This window comes from Mytilus trossulus, chromosome 8 (genome assembly GCF_036588685.1).
Source record: "Mytilus trossulus isolate FHL-02 chromosome 8, PNRI_Mtr1.1.1.hap1, whole genome shotgun sequence".
In the NCBI taxonomy this organism is placed as follows: Eukaryota; Metazoa; Mollusca; class Bivalvia; order Mytilida; family Mytilidae; genus Mytilus; species Mytilus trossulus.
Genome location: NC_086380.1, coordinates 49,394,778 through 49,412,652, shown reverse-complemented (window position 1 = coordinate 49,412,652; position 17,875 = coordinate 49,394,778). Strand labels below are relative to the sequence as shown.

The 17,875-nt window shown below is 31.8% G+C and overlaps 1 protein-coding gene across 2 annotated transcripts in view; it reads left to right on the top strand.

The window, feature by feature from the left end:
- Positions 1 to 17,563, top strand: part of LOC134681088 (glutamic acid-rich protein-like) — a 30,575-nt gene extending 13,012 nt beyond the window's left edge. Inside the window, exons 6-12 of one of the 2 annotated variants that reach the window (XM_063540507.1) lie at positions 344 to 433; positions 2,111 to 2,194; positions 2,825 to 2,908; positions 3,499 to 3,582; positions 11,266 to 11,434; positions 13,510 to 13,599; positions 17,088 to 17,563. In XM_063540507.1, coding sequence (XP_063396577.1) covers positions 344 to 433; positions 2,111 to 2,194; positions 2,825 to 2,908; positions 3,499 to 3,582; positions 11,266 to 11,434; positions 13,510 to 13,599; positions 17,088 to 17,218 — 732 coding nt within the window. In that variant the 3' untranslated portion in view covers positions 17,219 to 17,563. The remainder of the gene's footprint in view (positions 1 to 343; positions 434 to 2,110; positions 2,195 to 2,824; positions 2,909 to 3,498; positions 3,583 to 11,265; positions 11,435 to 13,509; positions 13,600 to 17,087) is intronic. The other variant, XM_063540508.1, reaches the window with a different exon arrangement.
- Positions 17,564 to 17,875: the final 312 nt, after the last annotated feature.

The following is a 17,875-nucleotide window of genomic DNA, read 5'->3' as shown; positions in this document are numbered from 1 at the left end:
CAGCTGAGGCAAGGAAGGAAATGGCTTAAAATTTAAAAAAAAAAATAATTGGAGGGGGGCATGCAATCAAACCACCTTGTAATCTCAACTTGCTTCATGACACTGCTGACACAAACCCCAAAATACTTACAGACTGGATGTAGACTTATGATGGTGTACAATACATATTGGTAAACAGCACTGAGAATGGATTTTGTACCAATAACCACTTTAATAATCTGCTCAGCAACCATATTTTATCATAAAGTATAAATCAAAGGAAATTTTGCTGAATACAGAACATCTATGGTTTTCCCTAAAGTGACATTGTGTCACACTTTAATAATGATTTTCTACATTACAGGTCACTTCTGATGAAGATCGAGGCAGTAGTTCAGAAGAGGAAAGTAAACCAGTCAAAAGTACAGAAAAGCCCAAATCATCAAAGCTGAAGGTTGGCTGTGTTTTAAGCTCACCTGGCCCAAAGGGCCAAGTGAGGGCCAAGTGAGCTTTTCCCATCACTTTGCGTCAGTAGTCCGTTGTCGTTGTTAACTTTTACAAAAATCTTCTCCTCTGAAACTACTGGGCCAAATTAAACCAAACTTGGCCACAATCATCATTGGGGTATCTAGTTTCAAAAATGTGTCCGGTGACCGGGCCAAACAACCAAGATTGCTGCCATGGCTAGAAATAGAACATAGGGGTAAAATGCAGTTCTTGGCTTATAACTCAAAAACCAAAGCATTTAGAGCAAATCTGTCAGGAGGTAAAACTGTTAATCAGTTCAAGATCTATCTGCCCTGAAATTTTCAGATGAATCGGACATTCCTTTGTTGGGTTGCTGCCCCTGAATTGGTAATTTTAAGGAAATTTTGCTGTTTTTGGTTATTATCTTGAATATTATTATAGATAGAGATAAACTGTAAACAGCAATAATGTTCAGCAAAGTAAGATCTACAAATAAGTCAATGTGACCAAAATGGTCAGTTGACCCCTTTAGGAGTTATTGCCCTTTATTGTCAATTTTTAACCATTTTTCGTAAATCTTGGTTTTCATTTACAAAAATCTTCTCCTCTGAAACTACTGGGCCAAATTAATCCAAACTTGGCCACAATCATCTTTGGGGTATCTAGCTTAAAAAATGTGTCCGGTGACCCGGCCATCAAATCAAGATGGCTGCCACAGCTAAAAATAGAACATAGGGGTAAAATGCTGTTTTTGGTTATTATCTTGAATATTATTATAGATAGAGATAAACTGTAAACAGCAATAATGTTCAGCAAAGTAAGATTTACAAATAAATCATGACCGGAATGGTCAATTGACCCCCTAATGAGTTATTGTCCTTTATAGTCAGTTTTTAACAATTTTCATAAATTTTGTAAATTTTTATTAACATTCTCCACTGAAACTACTGGTCCAAGTTCATTATAGATAGAGATAATTGTAAGCAGCAAGACTGTTTAATAAAGTAAGATGTACATGAATCCATCTGCTTCCTTTGTTTAATATTCACATAGACCAAGGTGAGTGACACAGGATCTTTAGAGCCTCTAGTTATGAGTAACTTAATACCTAAAATCTAATGACACAAATTATATTATATTCTGAAAAGTTGAAGGATTTATCAAGTCATTAGAATCATGTACAATTTTAAGCTCCCCCTGCTTGAATGGGTAGTTCTGATTAAAACAGACACTAACTGGATTGAACTATGAGCATTGCCATACAGAGGAAGCTGTTAAACATCTAGTAAGAAATTAAATGTAAATTTATGCTCATAAATTGTTAGTAAAAATATGAATATGTACCTTGCTTTTTAGCTGACTGACATGTTGAGTGCATTTTAAATGTGTAAGTTCACACTAAAATAGTTGAGACATACCAGGAATCATTAGTTTAACCCTGAGCTGAGGTGGTCTTTAAGTAAGATATGAAGTAATAAATAAACATGCCAAATGAAAAAGAACTGAGAACGTAATTCATACCACATTAATAAACAGCACAACAATTATTTTTCTACAATAAAGAAAGTGTCTTTCAAATAAAATTTTCCTGATTATAGAATATCAATGCTTTTGCTCCAAATAATATTGTTAAAGACTCAATAAAGGTTTTTCTACATTACAGGTGACTTCTGATGAGGATGGGAACAGTAGTTCAGAAGAGGAAAGTAAACCAGTCAAAAGTACAGCAAAGCACAAATCATCAAAGGTTGAGAATATATAAATGTTATATATGTGTATTAATATGAACACTGCTTTGTATCATACCTGCATGATGAGTGCATTTTGAATATGATAGTTTACATTGTAGGCCTATTTGTCATCCTACCTAGAATATTTTTTTCAGACACAGAGAAGGATCATTAATTTTATGTGATTTTTAAAGGTTTGCCAAATTAGGATGTTGACCTTGTTTTCTAAGTTCACTGAACATTGAAAGGTATTAGTGTGGACATGCAGGACAGCATGTATTTATTGAATTTTGTTTTTAATTTAATTTTGGAAAAGCACAATTCATGAACAATTCTAATGCAATTATTTTGTATCAATGATTCTGATTGGATGACAGTTATAGTAAAATTATCTATCTCCTTGTTTGTAACTAAGGAAGACGACATTTTAAATTGCTGAATGTATTGACATGTAATTTCTACAATGATAAGCAAAAAAACTCACATGTTGCACCTAAAAAATCTTCTTTTTATCAAACTTTAATACATTCTGAAGCGGAAAATGTATATTAGTTTTCATGCAGAGAAAAATTGAAACTTCAGAATAAAAAAAGATCTGAATAATTCTTAATATACTGAAGAATTTCATGGGAATTGTTACATTACAGGTGACCTCTGATGAGGAAAGTGACAGCAGTTCAGAAGAGGAAAAGAAACCAGTTAAAAGTACAGGAAAAAAGAAAGTATCAAAGGTTAAATGTCTAAATATGGTTGAGATTATATGATATGGAGAGTCTATCATGTTTGATAGTGGTGTTCCTTTAAGAAACCCTTTTGTTTGCTGTTCAAAATGTTTCAGGATATGTCAAGCCTTAAAATATGAAGAAAAAATATGCTGAGAAATTGTGTGAAAATTTTCACTTGAAATATTTGTCAGTTTGTACTATCAATGTCAATCTCTCATTGTTTTGTCAGTTTTGTGGCAATAATGAAGGTGAGCAACATAATTATTGAATTTGTTTGATTGTTACTAGTCAAGTTAAAGAACTTGGATAATTATGTGGCAAAATTTGCCATTTAGAGAGGCTTTCTACTGTTATGTTATAATTGATCAGTGTATTTGAAACACTTGATAGAAATTTGAAGTTACTGCCCTTGTTTTGTAAATTGGTAAAAGATATAAAGGATTTACAAATAAAAGGGAGAGTTATATAAGAATGCTAATTAAATGATTTAGAATTATTAAGAAAAATAAGAAAATATTATATTGAAAATTATATGAGTAAACTTTTATAAATTGTTATTTTCAATTTCAATATAAATAATACATTTTACATAACAGGTGACCTCTGATGGGGATAGTGACAGTAGTTCAGAAGAGGAAAGTAAACCAATCAAAAGTACAGGAAAGAAGAAAACATCTAAGGTTCACATTATTAATAGTCTGAGATTATCAGATATAGAAAGCCTTGTTTTGTCGTTTTACATTTGTCATTGTAGGGCTTTTTATAGCTCATATGTTGGTATGGGCTTTTCTCATTGTTGAAGGCTGTACAATGACCTATAGTTATTAATTTCTGTGTCATTTGGTCTCTTGTTGAGAGTTGTCTCATTGGCAAGAATACCACATCTTCTTTTTAATATTGACCTGTTATAAAACCATACGTTAGACCCAATGAGATCACTATAAAATATTAGTTATGGATGGAAGTTCAAGACTATTTTGTTAGATAGAAATGTAAAAGAAATTCTAAATGTTCTCCTATGAAGGTTACCACATTTTTTAAGTGCCTTACCTGGGAATCATATAAATAGAAAGTTGTGGTATGAGTACCAAGGAGACCCTCTCCATGTAAGTCACAATATATTAAAAGTTAACAATTACAGGTCAAAGATACGGCCTTCAACAAGGAGCCTTGGCTCACACCTAACAGCAAGCTTTAAAGAGCAAAAAAATGACAAGTGAAAAAACCAAGGGTAAAATCTATTAAAAACAAGAAACCATGTATGGTGCAATGGAACAGCCCATAAATCATATAAATACATGAAATATAATGCCAGTTTAAAAAAAAAACCACACATTTTGTTACAGCAACATATTTGATAAAAGACTAAAGTAAAGGATTTTAAAACTCCATTTACAGTAAAAGTAAAGAACTTTTTAAGGATTTTTCATCATTTAAATATACTCGAAGATTTAGCAAATTTCTTATTCTTATAAAATTACCTCTCTGGAATTAGGTGTCTTAAGTTCCTTAAAGAGTCAATGTTAACCATATTTCGGTTCAAAGGGAGATAACTCATTTTTTTAAACACATTCTATGGTAAATTGTTTGTAAAAACACATTCTATGGTAAATTGTTTGTTAAAACACATTCTATGGTATGTCTTGGGACAAATGATATCACTCGTAATAGAAGTGACCCAGATGAAGTGAATGTAAACGCTACGAGTGCTGTTAACTGTGTAAAATCAAGATTTCCAACTGCAAAAATAGGTCTCTGCACTATCATTCCTCGTAAAGGCAAAGGACAGAGCATACTAAAATTGAATGAAATAACACACTCTGTAAACAATTTTCTTGCTAAATTATGTAAAAAGGATAGTTCTGTATCTTTGATTGACACCTTCAATATATTTTGTCAAAATGGTAATGCTGTGAGGCCACTCTATGACATCAATGACCCAAGCGGGGTACATATCAGTGATAAAGGGGTAGATAAATATATTGTTGAATTGTCCTCATTTTTTGGTAATACTCATGTCGTTGAGGCAACCGTTCACACACCAGCTCTGCGAAAACGCAATCTGAGTTCAAATACTACCCCTTCATCTACTGAAAAGCAAGGTAAACATCATAAAAGTACCTAGGATGGACTCCGTAGCAGGAGTGATCTGTTCAGTACAGAGAATAAATGTTTTTCAAATAATACTCTGAAATGTATTTGCCTAAATGTATGTGGGTTGAGATCGAAGCTTAAGTCTCCTGAATTTCAGGAACTGATGCTGATGTATGATATACTTATATTTTTGGAATCAAAGACTGATGAATTTGACATTCTAGGGATGCCTGATGGGTAAAAGTATTTTGCTAAGCATAGAACAAAATTTAAAAAGAAGTCGGGTGGTATAATTATTTGTTTTAAGAGTAATTTCGAAAAAATTTTGAAATTTCCAAAATCTAATTCTGAATTTGTACAGTGGGTAGTGTTAGAAAAGGGGTTAGTTGATTTTGATAAAAACTTGTTAATGGGATGTATGTATCTTCCACCTGAAAATACTAAGTATACAAGCAATGAGGCTTTCACAGAGGTTGAAATTGAAATGATAGAACTTGCTAATAAGTATAATGGTCAACCTCTAATTATTGGTGATTTGAATGCCAAAACCAAATTGTTAGATGATGTTGTCGTCCCTGATGACAGTCTTTTTGATATACTGGATGATTTTGAAGATGACAGTTTTGTGTCATATTTGTACGATTATCAAAATTTATGTGACAGCAATGTATCATTAAAGCGATGTTCAGAAGATAGCAGTGTGCCCAATAACTATGGGTACAAACTTATAGATTTTTGTAAACGTAACAATTTGTATATTGGTAACAGTAGGTTACCAGGTAATGACCATATGATAGGTTTGACTACATGTAATAGTGTATCTCTTATTGATTATTTATTACTGTCATCCAGTGTATTTCCATTGATAAAAGAATTCAATGTTCTCGAATTCAACCCACTTTTTTCTGACGTTCATTGTGGTCTTTGTTTTTGTTTTCATGCTTCAGTGAACATTTTTACTACACATTCTGATGATAATTGTAGTAGTCAGCGTGGTCATGCACGATGGGTCCCAGACAAGGAAAACCGGTTTATTGAGACACTCGTTAGTGACGTTACTAAATTTGACGAGATATCACTGCTTTTGTCGGAGGACAGTAGTACTGATCCAAAAGAACGAATCAACACCGCCGTTGATAAAATATGTGATCTTTTTAAAAGCACCGCTAATCGTGTATTTAAACCAAAGGGAAGATTCTATCCACCTGGTACTTCTAACCAACTTTGGTTTAATAAACAATGCAGAGATAAGCGAAAGGGTTTCCATAAAGCGAAAAACCGTTACAGTTTAAATAAGAATAAAGAGAACCGAGATGAGATGAAAAAGTCCGGGAAAGTTTATAGAACCGAAATGAATAAAAGTTTTGAGAGTTTTCAACATGCACTAGAATCTGACATGCGCAAACTTTCGAAAAAAGATTCTGGTAAATTTTGGAAAATCTTGAAAAGATTTGATAGAGGGGGGTCTGATAAAGATATTAAAATTACTATTGATCAATTATATGAGTATTTTAAGTCATTAAATAAGAGCGATGTTCCAGATGATGATATTGATTTTGAGGATTTAGCTAAAAGTATAAAAGATCAGGGTTTTATTGAAATTATAGATCAGGAAATCACACAGGACGAAATACTGTCAGCTGTTAAAAAGTTATGTAATGGGAAAGCCCCAGGGGAAGATGAGATTGTCAACGAATTTATAAAAAGCACGGTGAATCAATTTTTGCCTATTTACACTAAGTTATTTAATTTAGTGTTTGATTCTGGAATCGTTCCAAATTCATGGCTTATTGGTATCATTAAGCCGTTATTTAAAAATAAGGGGGATCCAAACAATTTGGATAATTACAGAGCTATTTGTCTTACATCGAATTTAGGAAAAGTGTTCACCTCTATACTTAATTCAAGACTTAATGCTCTGTCAGACGAGATCGGGATTATAACTGATGCCCAGGGTGGTTTTCGTAAGGGATATTCTGTCCAAGATAGTATGTTTATCATGCATGCTTTAATTTCATTATATTTGAGTTCGGGAAAGAAATTATTTTGCGCTTTTGTAGATTTTAGAAAAGCGTTTGACACAGTGTGGAGGGTGGGACTATGGCAAAAACTATTAAAATATAATATTGGTGGGAAAATGTTTAAAGTTATATTGAGCATGTATACAGATATTAAGTCTTGTGTTAAAAATGGAGAACTGAAAACAGATTTTTTCCCGTGTGAGGTAGGTGTAAGACAGGGAGAAAAAATGTCACCTTTTCTCTTTGCCTTATACCTTAATGACTTGGAGGAATATCTGGATGAAAATTCTGTGGATGGTCTAAAATTTATTAATGGAAAATTTACAGAGAATCTTGATTTGTATATCAAGTTATTTATTCTTCTGTACGCCGATGACACAATCATTTTTGCGGAATCGGCAGAAGGGTTACAAAAGGCTCTGGATGTTTTTGAGCAATATTGTTTTGAGTGGAAACTCACTGTTAATGTTACAAAAACAAAGATTGTAATTTTTTCAAAGAGAAAGTATAATAAGAATGTTACTTTTAAACTATGTAATGAAATTATTGAAATTAAAGATTCATATGTTTATCTTGGTCTGCTGTTTAATTACAACGGAAATTTCTTTCAAGCTCGTAAAAAATTGGTAGACCAAGCTCAAAAAGCACTTTATGCTCTTTACAAGAAGATACAAAATATCTCACTTCCGATTGATCTACAGCTAAAATTATTTGATGCTTTGGTGGTTCCTATTTTGACCTATTCCTCGGAAATATGGGGGTTTGAAAATAAAAATAATACTGAAAAGTTACATCTACAGTTTTGTAAGCGCACTTTGGGTGTGCGATCATCTACGCCAAATTTTATGGTATATGGGGAACTTGGAAGATTTCCGCTTGAACTGCAGATCAAGTTAAAAATGGTATGTTTTTGGCACAAGCTAGCAACAAATGATAAAAAACTATCGGGTAAACTTTATAAGTTACTTTGGTACATGCATGAGCATGACGGTTGTAATTTTAAGTGGTTTAACTATGTAAAATCTGTGTTTAATGATTGTGGCTTTTGTGAACTATATAATTCTCCGGAGCAAGTTGATTATAATTATATTAAAATTAATGTAAGGCAGCGTCTCCAGGACCAGTTTATTCAAAAATGGTTCTCAGATATGAACAATTCATCAAGGGGGGAATTTTATCTACACTTTAAAGAAGAGTTTTGCTTGGAACCATATCTGTTAAAATTAAGGCGGGGTCATAGGGTAAACATATGTAAATTAAGGGTATGTAATACAAAGTTTCCCATCGAAACAGGAAGATGGAGAAATGTACCACGAAATGAGAGGATTTGTCCACTTTGTAAAGCTGGTCTTGGAGATGTATACCACTATATTTGTAAATGTACCAACTATGAAGTTAAGGATTTAAGGGGGAAGTTCATACCTCCATATTATTTAAAATATCCAAATGAAAAAAAAGTACTTGGCATGCTTAAATATAGTAATAGTAATGTGCTGTCTAAGCTGTCAATTTTTATTCAAAAGGTAGAAAAGATGCTTGTCTAATTTAAAACTGTAATAAACACAAACTTATTTTTGAAGATGTATAATTTAAAAATGTATTATGTTTGTATGATGAACTATGTTGTAATTAATATTGTGTATATAAATATGCTCCTGTTACGCAGTCTTCTGCGGCTGAGTTTTCTCTAATAAACTATCAACAAACTATTGTTTGAAGAAGTTAATGTAGGTTTGTTTGTTATTTTGTTTAAATTAGTTTTCTGAATGCTATACATATAATTTTTGTATGACGTGAAATCCATTAATTAGGAAATTAGCTAATTATAGAGAACTATTAATCATATCTTATGTAAGAGTGTTTTCCACAGTTTTTTTCCATCATGCTTGAAGAAATAGTTTGATAATTGATATATAGTTTTATCATGACAAGTTACAGATCAAGTTCAAATTTTTGTTTAGGTCTGATACCTTTGTTCAGAATTATGGTCCAAGGAAAAATCAGTCATCAGTTTTCCACACCGTTTATAGTCATGCTTGAAGATATTGTCTTGATTTTTGTCGAGCCTTTGACCTTAGTCGAAAAAGCAAAATCCTACATTCTGTCGTCGACGGCGGCGTCAACAAATATTCACTCTATGGTTAAAATTTTTGAAAATTTAATAACTTTCTTAAACCATACTGGATTTCTACCAAACTTGGACAGAAGCTTGTTTATGATCATATGATAGTATCCAGAAGTAAATTTTGTAAAAATGAAATTGTATTTTTTCTGTATTTTATTTATAAATGGACTTAGTTTTTCTGCGGGGAAACATTACATTCACTCTGTGGTTAAATTGTTTAAAATTTTAATAACTTTCTTTAACTATCCTGGGTTTGTACCAAACTTGGACAGAAGCTTGTTTATGATCATTAGATAGTATCCAGAAGTAAATTTTGTAAAAAAATAAATCCATTTTTTTTCCAATTATACTTTTAAATGGACTTAGGTTTTCTGCCAGGAAACAACACATTCACTCTGTGGTTAAAATTTTTAAAAATTAAAAAACTTTCTTATACTATTTTAAATTTGTACCAAACTTGGACAGAAGCTTGTTTAAGATCAAAAGCTAGTATCTAGAAAGGAAATTTTGTTAATATTTGGTACCTGTGTATCTGTATTTTACTATAAATGGACTTAGTTTTTCTTCCAGTTAACATTACATACAGTCTGCAGTTAAAGTTTTTAAAACATTTATTCGATTCATAAACTATCCTGAAATTTTTACCAATCTTGGACAGAAGCTTCTTACAATCAAAAGATAGTATCAAGAGGAATATTTTTTATTGTTTTCCTCATTTTTGTTGAGCCTGGGAGTTACAGCAAAAGTAGGCGAGACACTGGGTTCGGCGGAACCCTTACAAATTTTTTCATTTTGTTTATACCATGTCATCTTATAGAACAAGTTTGCATTTTGTTCCAGTATGAGGATTTTTTTATCCAGTAGGGGACTATGTATTGCCATTCAATACTCTCAGAATTCTTGTTCCTTTAAAGTTTTAATTAACTATTTTAAAGTGTTAAACTCAGGTTTTTGTTTTTATTCTGTTGAAGTTACACATTTTCTGTTTGCATGCCACAGAAGGGGTCAGCTATTTAATTTCTTGTTTCTCAAAGAATTTTATCAGACCCCTTACAAAGCACCTTGAAAACTTCTTTGTGTAGCATGTTTCTGGATGTTATGGGTAAAATACCAGCCTGGTGAAATCAAAGGCTTGAAAATTGGCATTTGCTGCTCTTTTGCATTATTAAAGAGAAAGAGCAAATTAAAGACAGATTGGCTTGGAGTTGGAATACTGTGTCTGGGATGGGTGAGGCATCTTCCTTCAGACTTGTTACCTTGTAAACATTCATGTTAAAAATGTAATGTCTTTAGGTAAAGTACAAAGCAGGATTTTAGTCACACTAAGAGAGGAACGATAGATACCAGAGGGACAGTCAAACTCATAGATCTGAAATAAACCATCAACACCATGGCTAAAAATGAAAAGACAAACAGACGAATAATAGTACACAAGACACAATATAGAAAACTAAAGAATATAAGTAATAACATCTTCTTGTCCTGAAATGCATTTAATTTGCTTCTGTAGTTTAAATAAAGATCTGTTCATTCATCTGTATATGCTACTGTAAATTCAGAAATTATTGCGATGTTTTTATTATTGCGAAAAATGCGACAAGGTTATAATCGCAATAATTTAAACTCACATTTTGAAATATTTCATGTGAATAAAAAAGGATTTTTCTCAATATCCCAAAGATTTAAATCGCATTTGATTCTAAAAAGACAAAATCCCAATAATAAGTGCACGCAATAATTTCTGAATTTACAGTAGTTAAAGAATGTCATAAGAATGTAGATAAATGATTGACAGGAATACTGCTCATTTATTCTTTCAGCATTTATACTGTATGTAAGGGTTTAATACATGTAGGTTCAGATTAAATAGATCAAGTATGTAGAATAATCAAAAGCCATATTTTAATGGAGGCTGCAGAAAATATTTAAAATTTGTTATCAGATGGCATTGAACAAACATTTGTAGGAATATGTGATCTTAATTCAATGAGATAACTTTTCACCGTAGAGCAAAGAATGATGGGTATAAAAACATCTGTTTACACTATAGATGATTTAACTTATATAAGATCTTATTTTTATAAGATAGAGTTTATTCTAATTTTGTTATTTGTTCATTATAGAAATCAACTGATAAAACAAGTCCAGAACAAGAAAATAAATATGTGAAAACACTGAAAAGTCTATGTTCCCAATGTGGTAAAAATGCAGCATTTCATCTGAGGGGATTAAATACAAATGGAGAGAAAATTGTAAAGCTGAAATCAATCCTCCGAGATCTTGGAATGAAAGGTATAGGCAAAGATCCCTGATAAGATCAAATAAATATATTTAGAATGAATAAAATGCAAATAAGTACAGCTTTTTATAAGAACTAGGCAGAGTTCCATAAACATGTGATATATGATGGTTTCCTGATTTATATATTTTTATCTATAATTGGCCTAGTAGAAGGAGTGAATGAAAGAGCTGTACTTAAGTCTACTATGTTGAAAACTGCAATACAAGGTTATTTTTAGATGCATGATTTTTTTATTAGTTGTTACTGGCTTTGAACTAGCTGTCAGATAACTGTGAGTACTCTCAGATCTGTTCAATGTGTCTCTTTGTTGTTGGGATGTACAAGTACCCGGCCATGTCTACTTGTATTTTTGTCCATCTGATGAGTTAAGCCTTTTTCAAATGATTTTTATAGTTCGTTCTGATATTGTACTCTTATACCACTGTCCAAGGTTAGGGGGAGGGTTGGGATCCCACTAACATGTTTTACCCTGCCACATTATTTATATATGTGCCTGTCTCAAGTCAGAAGCCTGTAATTCAGAGGTTGTTGTTTGTTAATGTTATACATATTTGTTTTTCGTTCATTTTTGATATAAATAAGGTCTAGTTTTCTTGTTTGAATTGTTTTACATTGTCATATCAGGGCCTTTTATAGCTGATATGCAGTATGGGCATTGCTCATTGTTGAAAGCCGTACAGTGACCTATAGTTGTTAATGTCTGTGTCATTTTTGTCTGTTTTGGACAGTTTTCTCATTGGCAATCATACTACATCTTTTTATGGCCCTGCAACAAAGTTGTTGGTGCCATATAGTTTTACCCTTGTCTGTAATTCCAAAATTCCATCACAAACCATTATACAGAGTTTTTTTCTAAACACCTTCAGATATTGGGCTGACTTTTTGGCATGTGAGTTAACCATGATAAGTAACAGATCAAGTTTAAGTTTCGTTCTGCTCTGCTAATTTTTGCTGAAATTTGGCCTTGGGACTTTGATAAATTGTTGAAAATCACAGATATAGACTTTTTTTCTAAACTCTTTCAGATATTGGGATGATTTTTGACATGTGAGTAACAGATCAAGATTAAGTTTCGTTCCGCTCTGCTAATTTTTGCCAAAATTTAGGCTTTACAATTTTGAAAATTGTTGAAAATCACTGTTATATTGACTTATTTTCTATACGCATCCAGATTTTGAGCTGATTTTTTATATGTGAGACAACCGTCATGTTTGTGTCCACATGTGTTATTGAAATTGCAGATTTTTCAACTTTTTGAGACAGGGCCATTCGTGTTGCTTTTACACATCTAGTTTATACTAAATATTTATCTACCCATTGTCTGTTTACATCAAAACTGTATGACGACTTCTTGAAGGATATTGTTGTCCTAAAAGAGGAATATCTGTCTGAAACTATTGGGCAATTTTTTTCCAAACTTGACCACAATCATCGTAAGGATATCTAGTTCGAAAAAATGTGTCCAATTACCTATCTGTCAAACAAGACTGCCGACATGGCCTAAAATAAATGCCAGATTTGCCTATTATTTTGAAAACCACTATACTGTAGATTCATTTATTTTTGTGGGTACTGATTTTCATGGATTGAGCAAAATTTGCATGTTCATGGATATTTGAATTTGTGGTTTTGCCAAATTCTACATACAAGCCCAAGGAAAATTTAATATATGTTGGACATTTGAACTCTTGGTTCACCTGTACCCACAATTATCCACAAAAATTGGTATCCAACGAATAATAATGAATCCACAGTATATAAAGAAATACTGACAGAGCAGAAGTCTTTAGAATGTTGAGCTCTACCTATTGTCTAGTTAAGTCAAACTATCAGACGACTTATTACTGAAGTTATTGCCCTTTAATAATTAGTTTGAACATTTAAAAAAATATTTGCTTTTTATTTTACAAACTGTAATAAATAGCATAAACTTAAAAAAGAAAAATGTTCAGCAAAACAAGATCTACATAAAAGTTAAAAGTTAAATATGACCAAAATAGATAGGTCTTGAGGCATTCATTAAAGTGAATGATAGATATATGAGTAGGTTAAATTTACATTGTAGGTAAACCAAGTAAGGAACAGGTTCCAATGGTTTTATTGAGAAAGGAAGCAGCTGAACTCGATTGTGACAATATTATTGGTAAAGAAAAAGGTGATTATCATTTGTTTTTGAAAAATGCACACTTGTCATTTCACACATGTATTTTATCTGTGAATACGTCTAGAACCTAAGAAAAATGATAAAAGGCATCTTGCAATCAACTGGCAGTAATAGACAAAAGTTAATATGTCTAAAACTATATTAATTTGTATATAAATAAACTCATTATAGATACCAGGATTGAAATTTAATAGTTACACCAGATGCATGTTTGTCGACAAAAGACTTGTCAGTGACACTCAAATAAAAAAAAGGTTAAAAAGGCCAAATAAAGTACGAAGTTGGTGAGCATTGCAGACCATAAATTCCTGAAAGTTTTGCCAAGTACAGCTAAGGTAATCTATTCCTGAGGTAGATAAGCCTTAGTATTTAAAAAATTCAAAGTTTTGATAACAGTTTTTATACGCCCGTCAAAATTTTGACGGGACGTATTATGGTATACACATGTCCGGTGTCCGTCTGTCTGGCGTAAACATGTCGCACCGTAACTTGAGAACGACTTATCCAATTTTCATGAAACTTAATATAGTTGTTTCTTATGATGGTCAATAGATCTGTATACTTTTTGGTGAAAATTAGATTTAAACATTTTGATTTACGGCACTTTGTAACTAAAACAGGGATGTGTTTTTTTCACATGTCGCATTGTATCTCAAAAAAGATTCTTGATTATGGCTTTAAACTTTAAAGGGGCACTAGCTGTCAAATTCATGGTCACCAATTTGACTCAAATTCTCATATTTGATTAATAACAATGTAAAACATTTATCCAATCTATCAAACGTTTAAAATAAACAGTTTACAGAGCATGGGGTAGATGATATTTAGGTTCGTTTCGTGTGTATTTAAATCCAGATGCCATCTAATTAACTATCGATTTGACCTCAGATGACCATATAAGCGATGTAAACACAAATAAAGATATGAATAGGTTAAACCAGCACGTGCAATTGGATCTTTATAGGTCTGTTTGATTTGAATTTTTAGATTTAAAATATAAGTTTCTCATTGTTTTCAACCGTATAAGAATGATTTATGTGGATCGAATTAGTAATCAAATGATTTACCGTAGTTTCACTTTCATTGTTGACATTTTTTTCTTTAAATAACCAGTTCACGTACAATGCATGCGTTGTCAGTCTCTAGCTAGGGGGGTTAAATTGAAGTTCACATGAATACCGGTTAGAATGATGATGACGTATTTACTTGTAAGTGAATCAGTCAAAAATTATGTATAATCGCTTATTTCAACAAAATTAAAGCAAATTGATTGCTAAAAGCAAATTATTATTTCATTATTCCGATTTAGTTAATGATTAATCTAAAAAAAATCATACTTTATTTTTTTATATATATCGTAGCTAGTGCTCCTTTAAACACTTCTTAGTTATATTAATCTTAATATCTGTATACTTTTTGGTGATGATTCAAAATTTCATTTTTGAGTTATTGAGTATCTTGTAAAAAAAGGGGGAGGTTTTTTTTACATGTCGCGCCATATCTCAAAATCGATTTTATTTTAGTGATATTTATTTTTTTGTAAAAACCCGCCGTGTCTCAAAAACTATATGTTTATTGCTTAAAACTTTCTCAGAAACTATTTATGATTATTGCATATAACTTCCACATAAGACATTGGGCGTATCATGCGCTCATGGCGCAGCTGTTTATTATAATTATGAACATATCAATGATAATTTTCAAGTGTGTCCAAAAAATGTGTTTATACAATATGTCAGTATTTCTTTATAATTTTTAGACATTATATTATGATGAAGACCTATTTTTGTTGACAGTAGACTTCTAGATGTGTTAAGGTTGTGTTTGGTTTCTGTCACATTGATGTTATATAAACACTGTTGACTTCTAGATGTGTTTAGGTTGTGTTTGGTTTCTGTCACATTGATGTATACCCTATAAATTCTTTACATCATACCAAGTCAATATGTGTTCTTATTTGAAAAAAAGTTATACTAATCTAAGACTTGTTTTATAAACTATAACAAAGAGTGTGAAAAATATTAAACTAAAAAAGAAGATGTGGTATTATTGCCAATGAGACAACTATCCACAAAAGACCAACATGACACAAACATTAACAACTATAGGTAACCGTACGGTTTCAACAATGAGCAAAGCCCATATTTGTTACAAATAAGTCGGGTTTTGCATATGTAATTACCTCAAAATTGCCCAGGGCAAAAAAGAGGTTATTGGTTATTGTGCCCTGGTTCCAAATGATGTGACATCATTACATCCTTAATGGCACTTTTGTGATAAAATGTTTAAGATCTTTATCTGTTATGTTTCATTAAATTATTATAATTGAAATTTGTTTTCTCTTTTCTGCAGAACTTAAATATGTAATAGATAGATTATAAAATGTCTTTTCCATATTGGCCCTGGTATCATCCCTTGGCCATATCGACCCTTGCCTAAAGCTTTGAGGCTGATATGGGAGTCTCAGGATGATACCAGGGCCAATATGGAAAAGGGCATGCTATAATCTATACTTATTATTCATTGATTTATACTGTACTCTATTGAGTGTTATCTCATGTACAGCGGGGCTGATAAATGTGTTCAAATTCTGAAGAAAATTCATAACAGGCACTTTACAAACTTTAGCAGGACAACAATTATGTATGCTGCCTTTTACTTAAAGCACATTTTTACATCAGTCAGGGGCATTACTTAAACATCTTTGAAAGAATTAGTAATAACACTTATTCAAGGAACATATGTTATCATTTTGGGTTACAAATTATAAATAACTTCAAGTCTTTTAAGTAATTCACAAGTTTCTATCTACTTTTATCTGTCTACCTTCAAGATTGTGAAGGAAAAGGATATTTTAATAATCCCCAGAGGCCAATCTTTGACCCAAAAGCGTGAATATGAAAGATAAGTGCGTCAGAAAGGCAATTAGTGTTTCAAAAAGATTAGATTTCATATTTCATGGGAAAAATAACCAGATGACTGCCAAAATTTGTTAAAGTTTGTAAAATCTGTATAGTTGGACACCTATAAAAATAATATTTAGAAAAGAAACTTATATAAGTTATATTTAGACTAGCCTCGTTTTCAACATTACTTGTATAGGTAATTTTAAATGTTACTTGTTTAAGTAATGCACCTGACTGCACATAATCATGATAATGGGAATCCAAAACTGCATTTGATAAAACTTGTCAATATTAGGAAAATGTTTTTAAGACCAATTACCCTACTCGGAGCAAATCTGTTAAATTGAATAAAGCTAAATGATGACTCACTCAGGGTATATGTAGCTGGAGTAAAATCGTATGAATCGCAAAATTACTTCCTGCATATCAATTGTAAAAAACTCTCAAGCTTGCACAGATTGTCCTAAAATTAAAAGTGTTTTGGGACCCATTCATTTTTTCCCCCTGATTTTAGCTTTTGCATTGTATGTTTTGTTTTTACCTTGAATTTACATTGCATTTTATTCTTTTTAGTGATTGGTCAACGTAATGCAAGAAGTAAATACAACAGACATGATAGAAAACCACAACCTGTTGCTCCACATGTGTCTCCTGTCAAATTCAGTCGTATAAAAGACCTGATAGAAAGTGAAGAGTCAGATTAAATATTTGTTTTAAGACAAACTTGAAGAAGATAGTGCTATTCAATGGAAAAGATGTAGCATTTTTTTTTATCATGGAGAATGGACATTTAATGAAATACAAAATGATATTGTCACCATTAATTATATTGAAGGAGTGTTCACTAAAAAATGTAGAAGTAGTAGTTTGTGCTGTTTGATGTGAAAAATTGTGTTTGAATGGAAAGTGTCCTCACAATTAGATTGTTTTAGATTAAGAGAGCAGTTTTTCCAAACAAAGTCATGGGCATATGGATTTGTTTATTAAACCATCCTCTCTGTCTGTCTGTCCAGAACACATTTGTAAAGCATTTTTTCTTTAACAGCAGATAAAAAAAGCAGATCTTCAATGTTGATGATGTGTAGCTATTTTCACATGTGTAAGCTACACATTATTAGATCCTACACTTATCTACTGTTTGCCAAGAAATTCTTATTGCATTAATTCTTATTAGCAAATGCAAATTAAAGCCTCCTTATGTTGAGTACACATTTTGATATTTCTAAGCTTAACCCTATGTGCTTATCTGCTGTCTTTCTTCTGCTTCCATAATCTAGTAGATGTAAGGTATATCCTTTCAATCAAGAGCAAGATTGGGAGTATACACATTAGTGAGCAGTAGATCATGCACTACATATTGT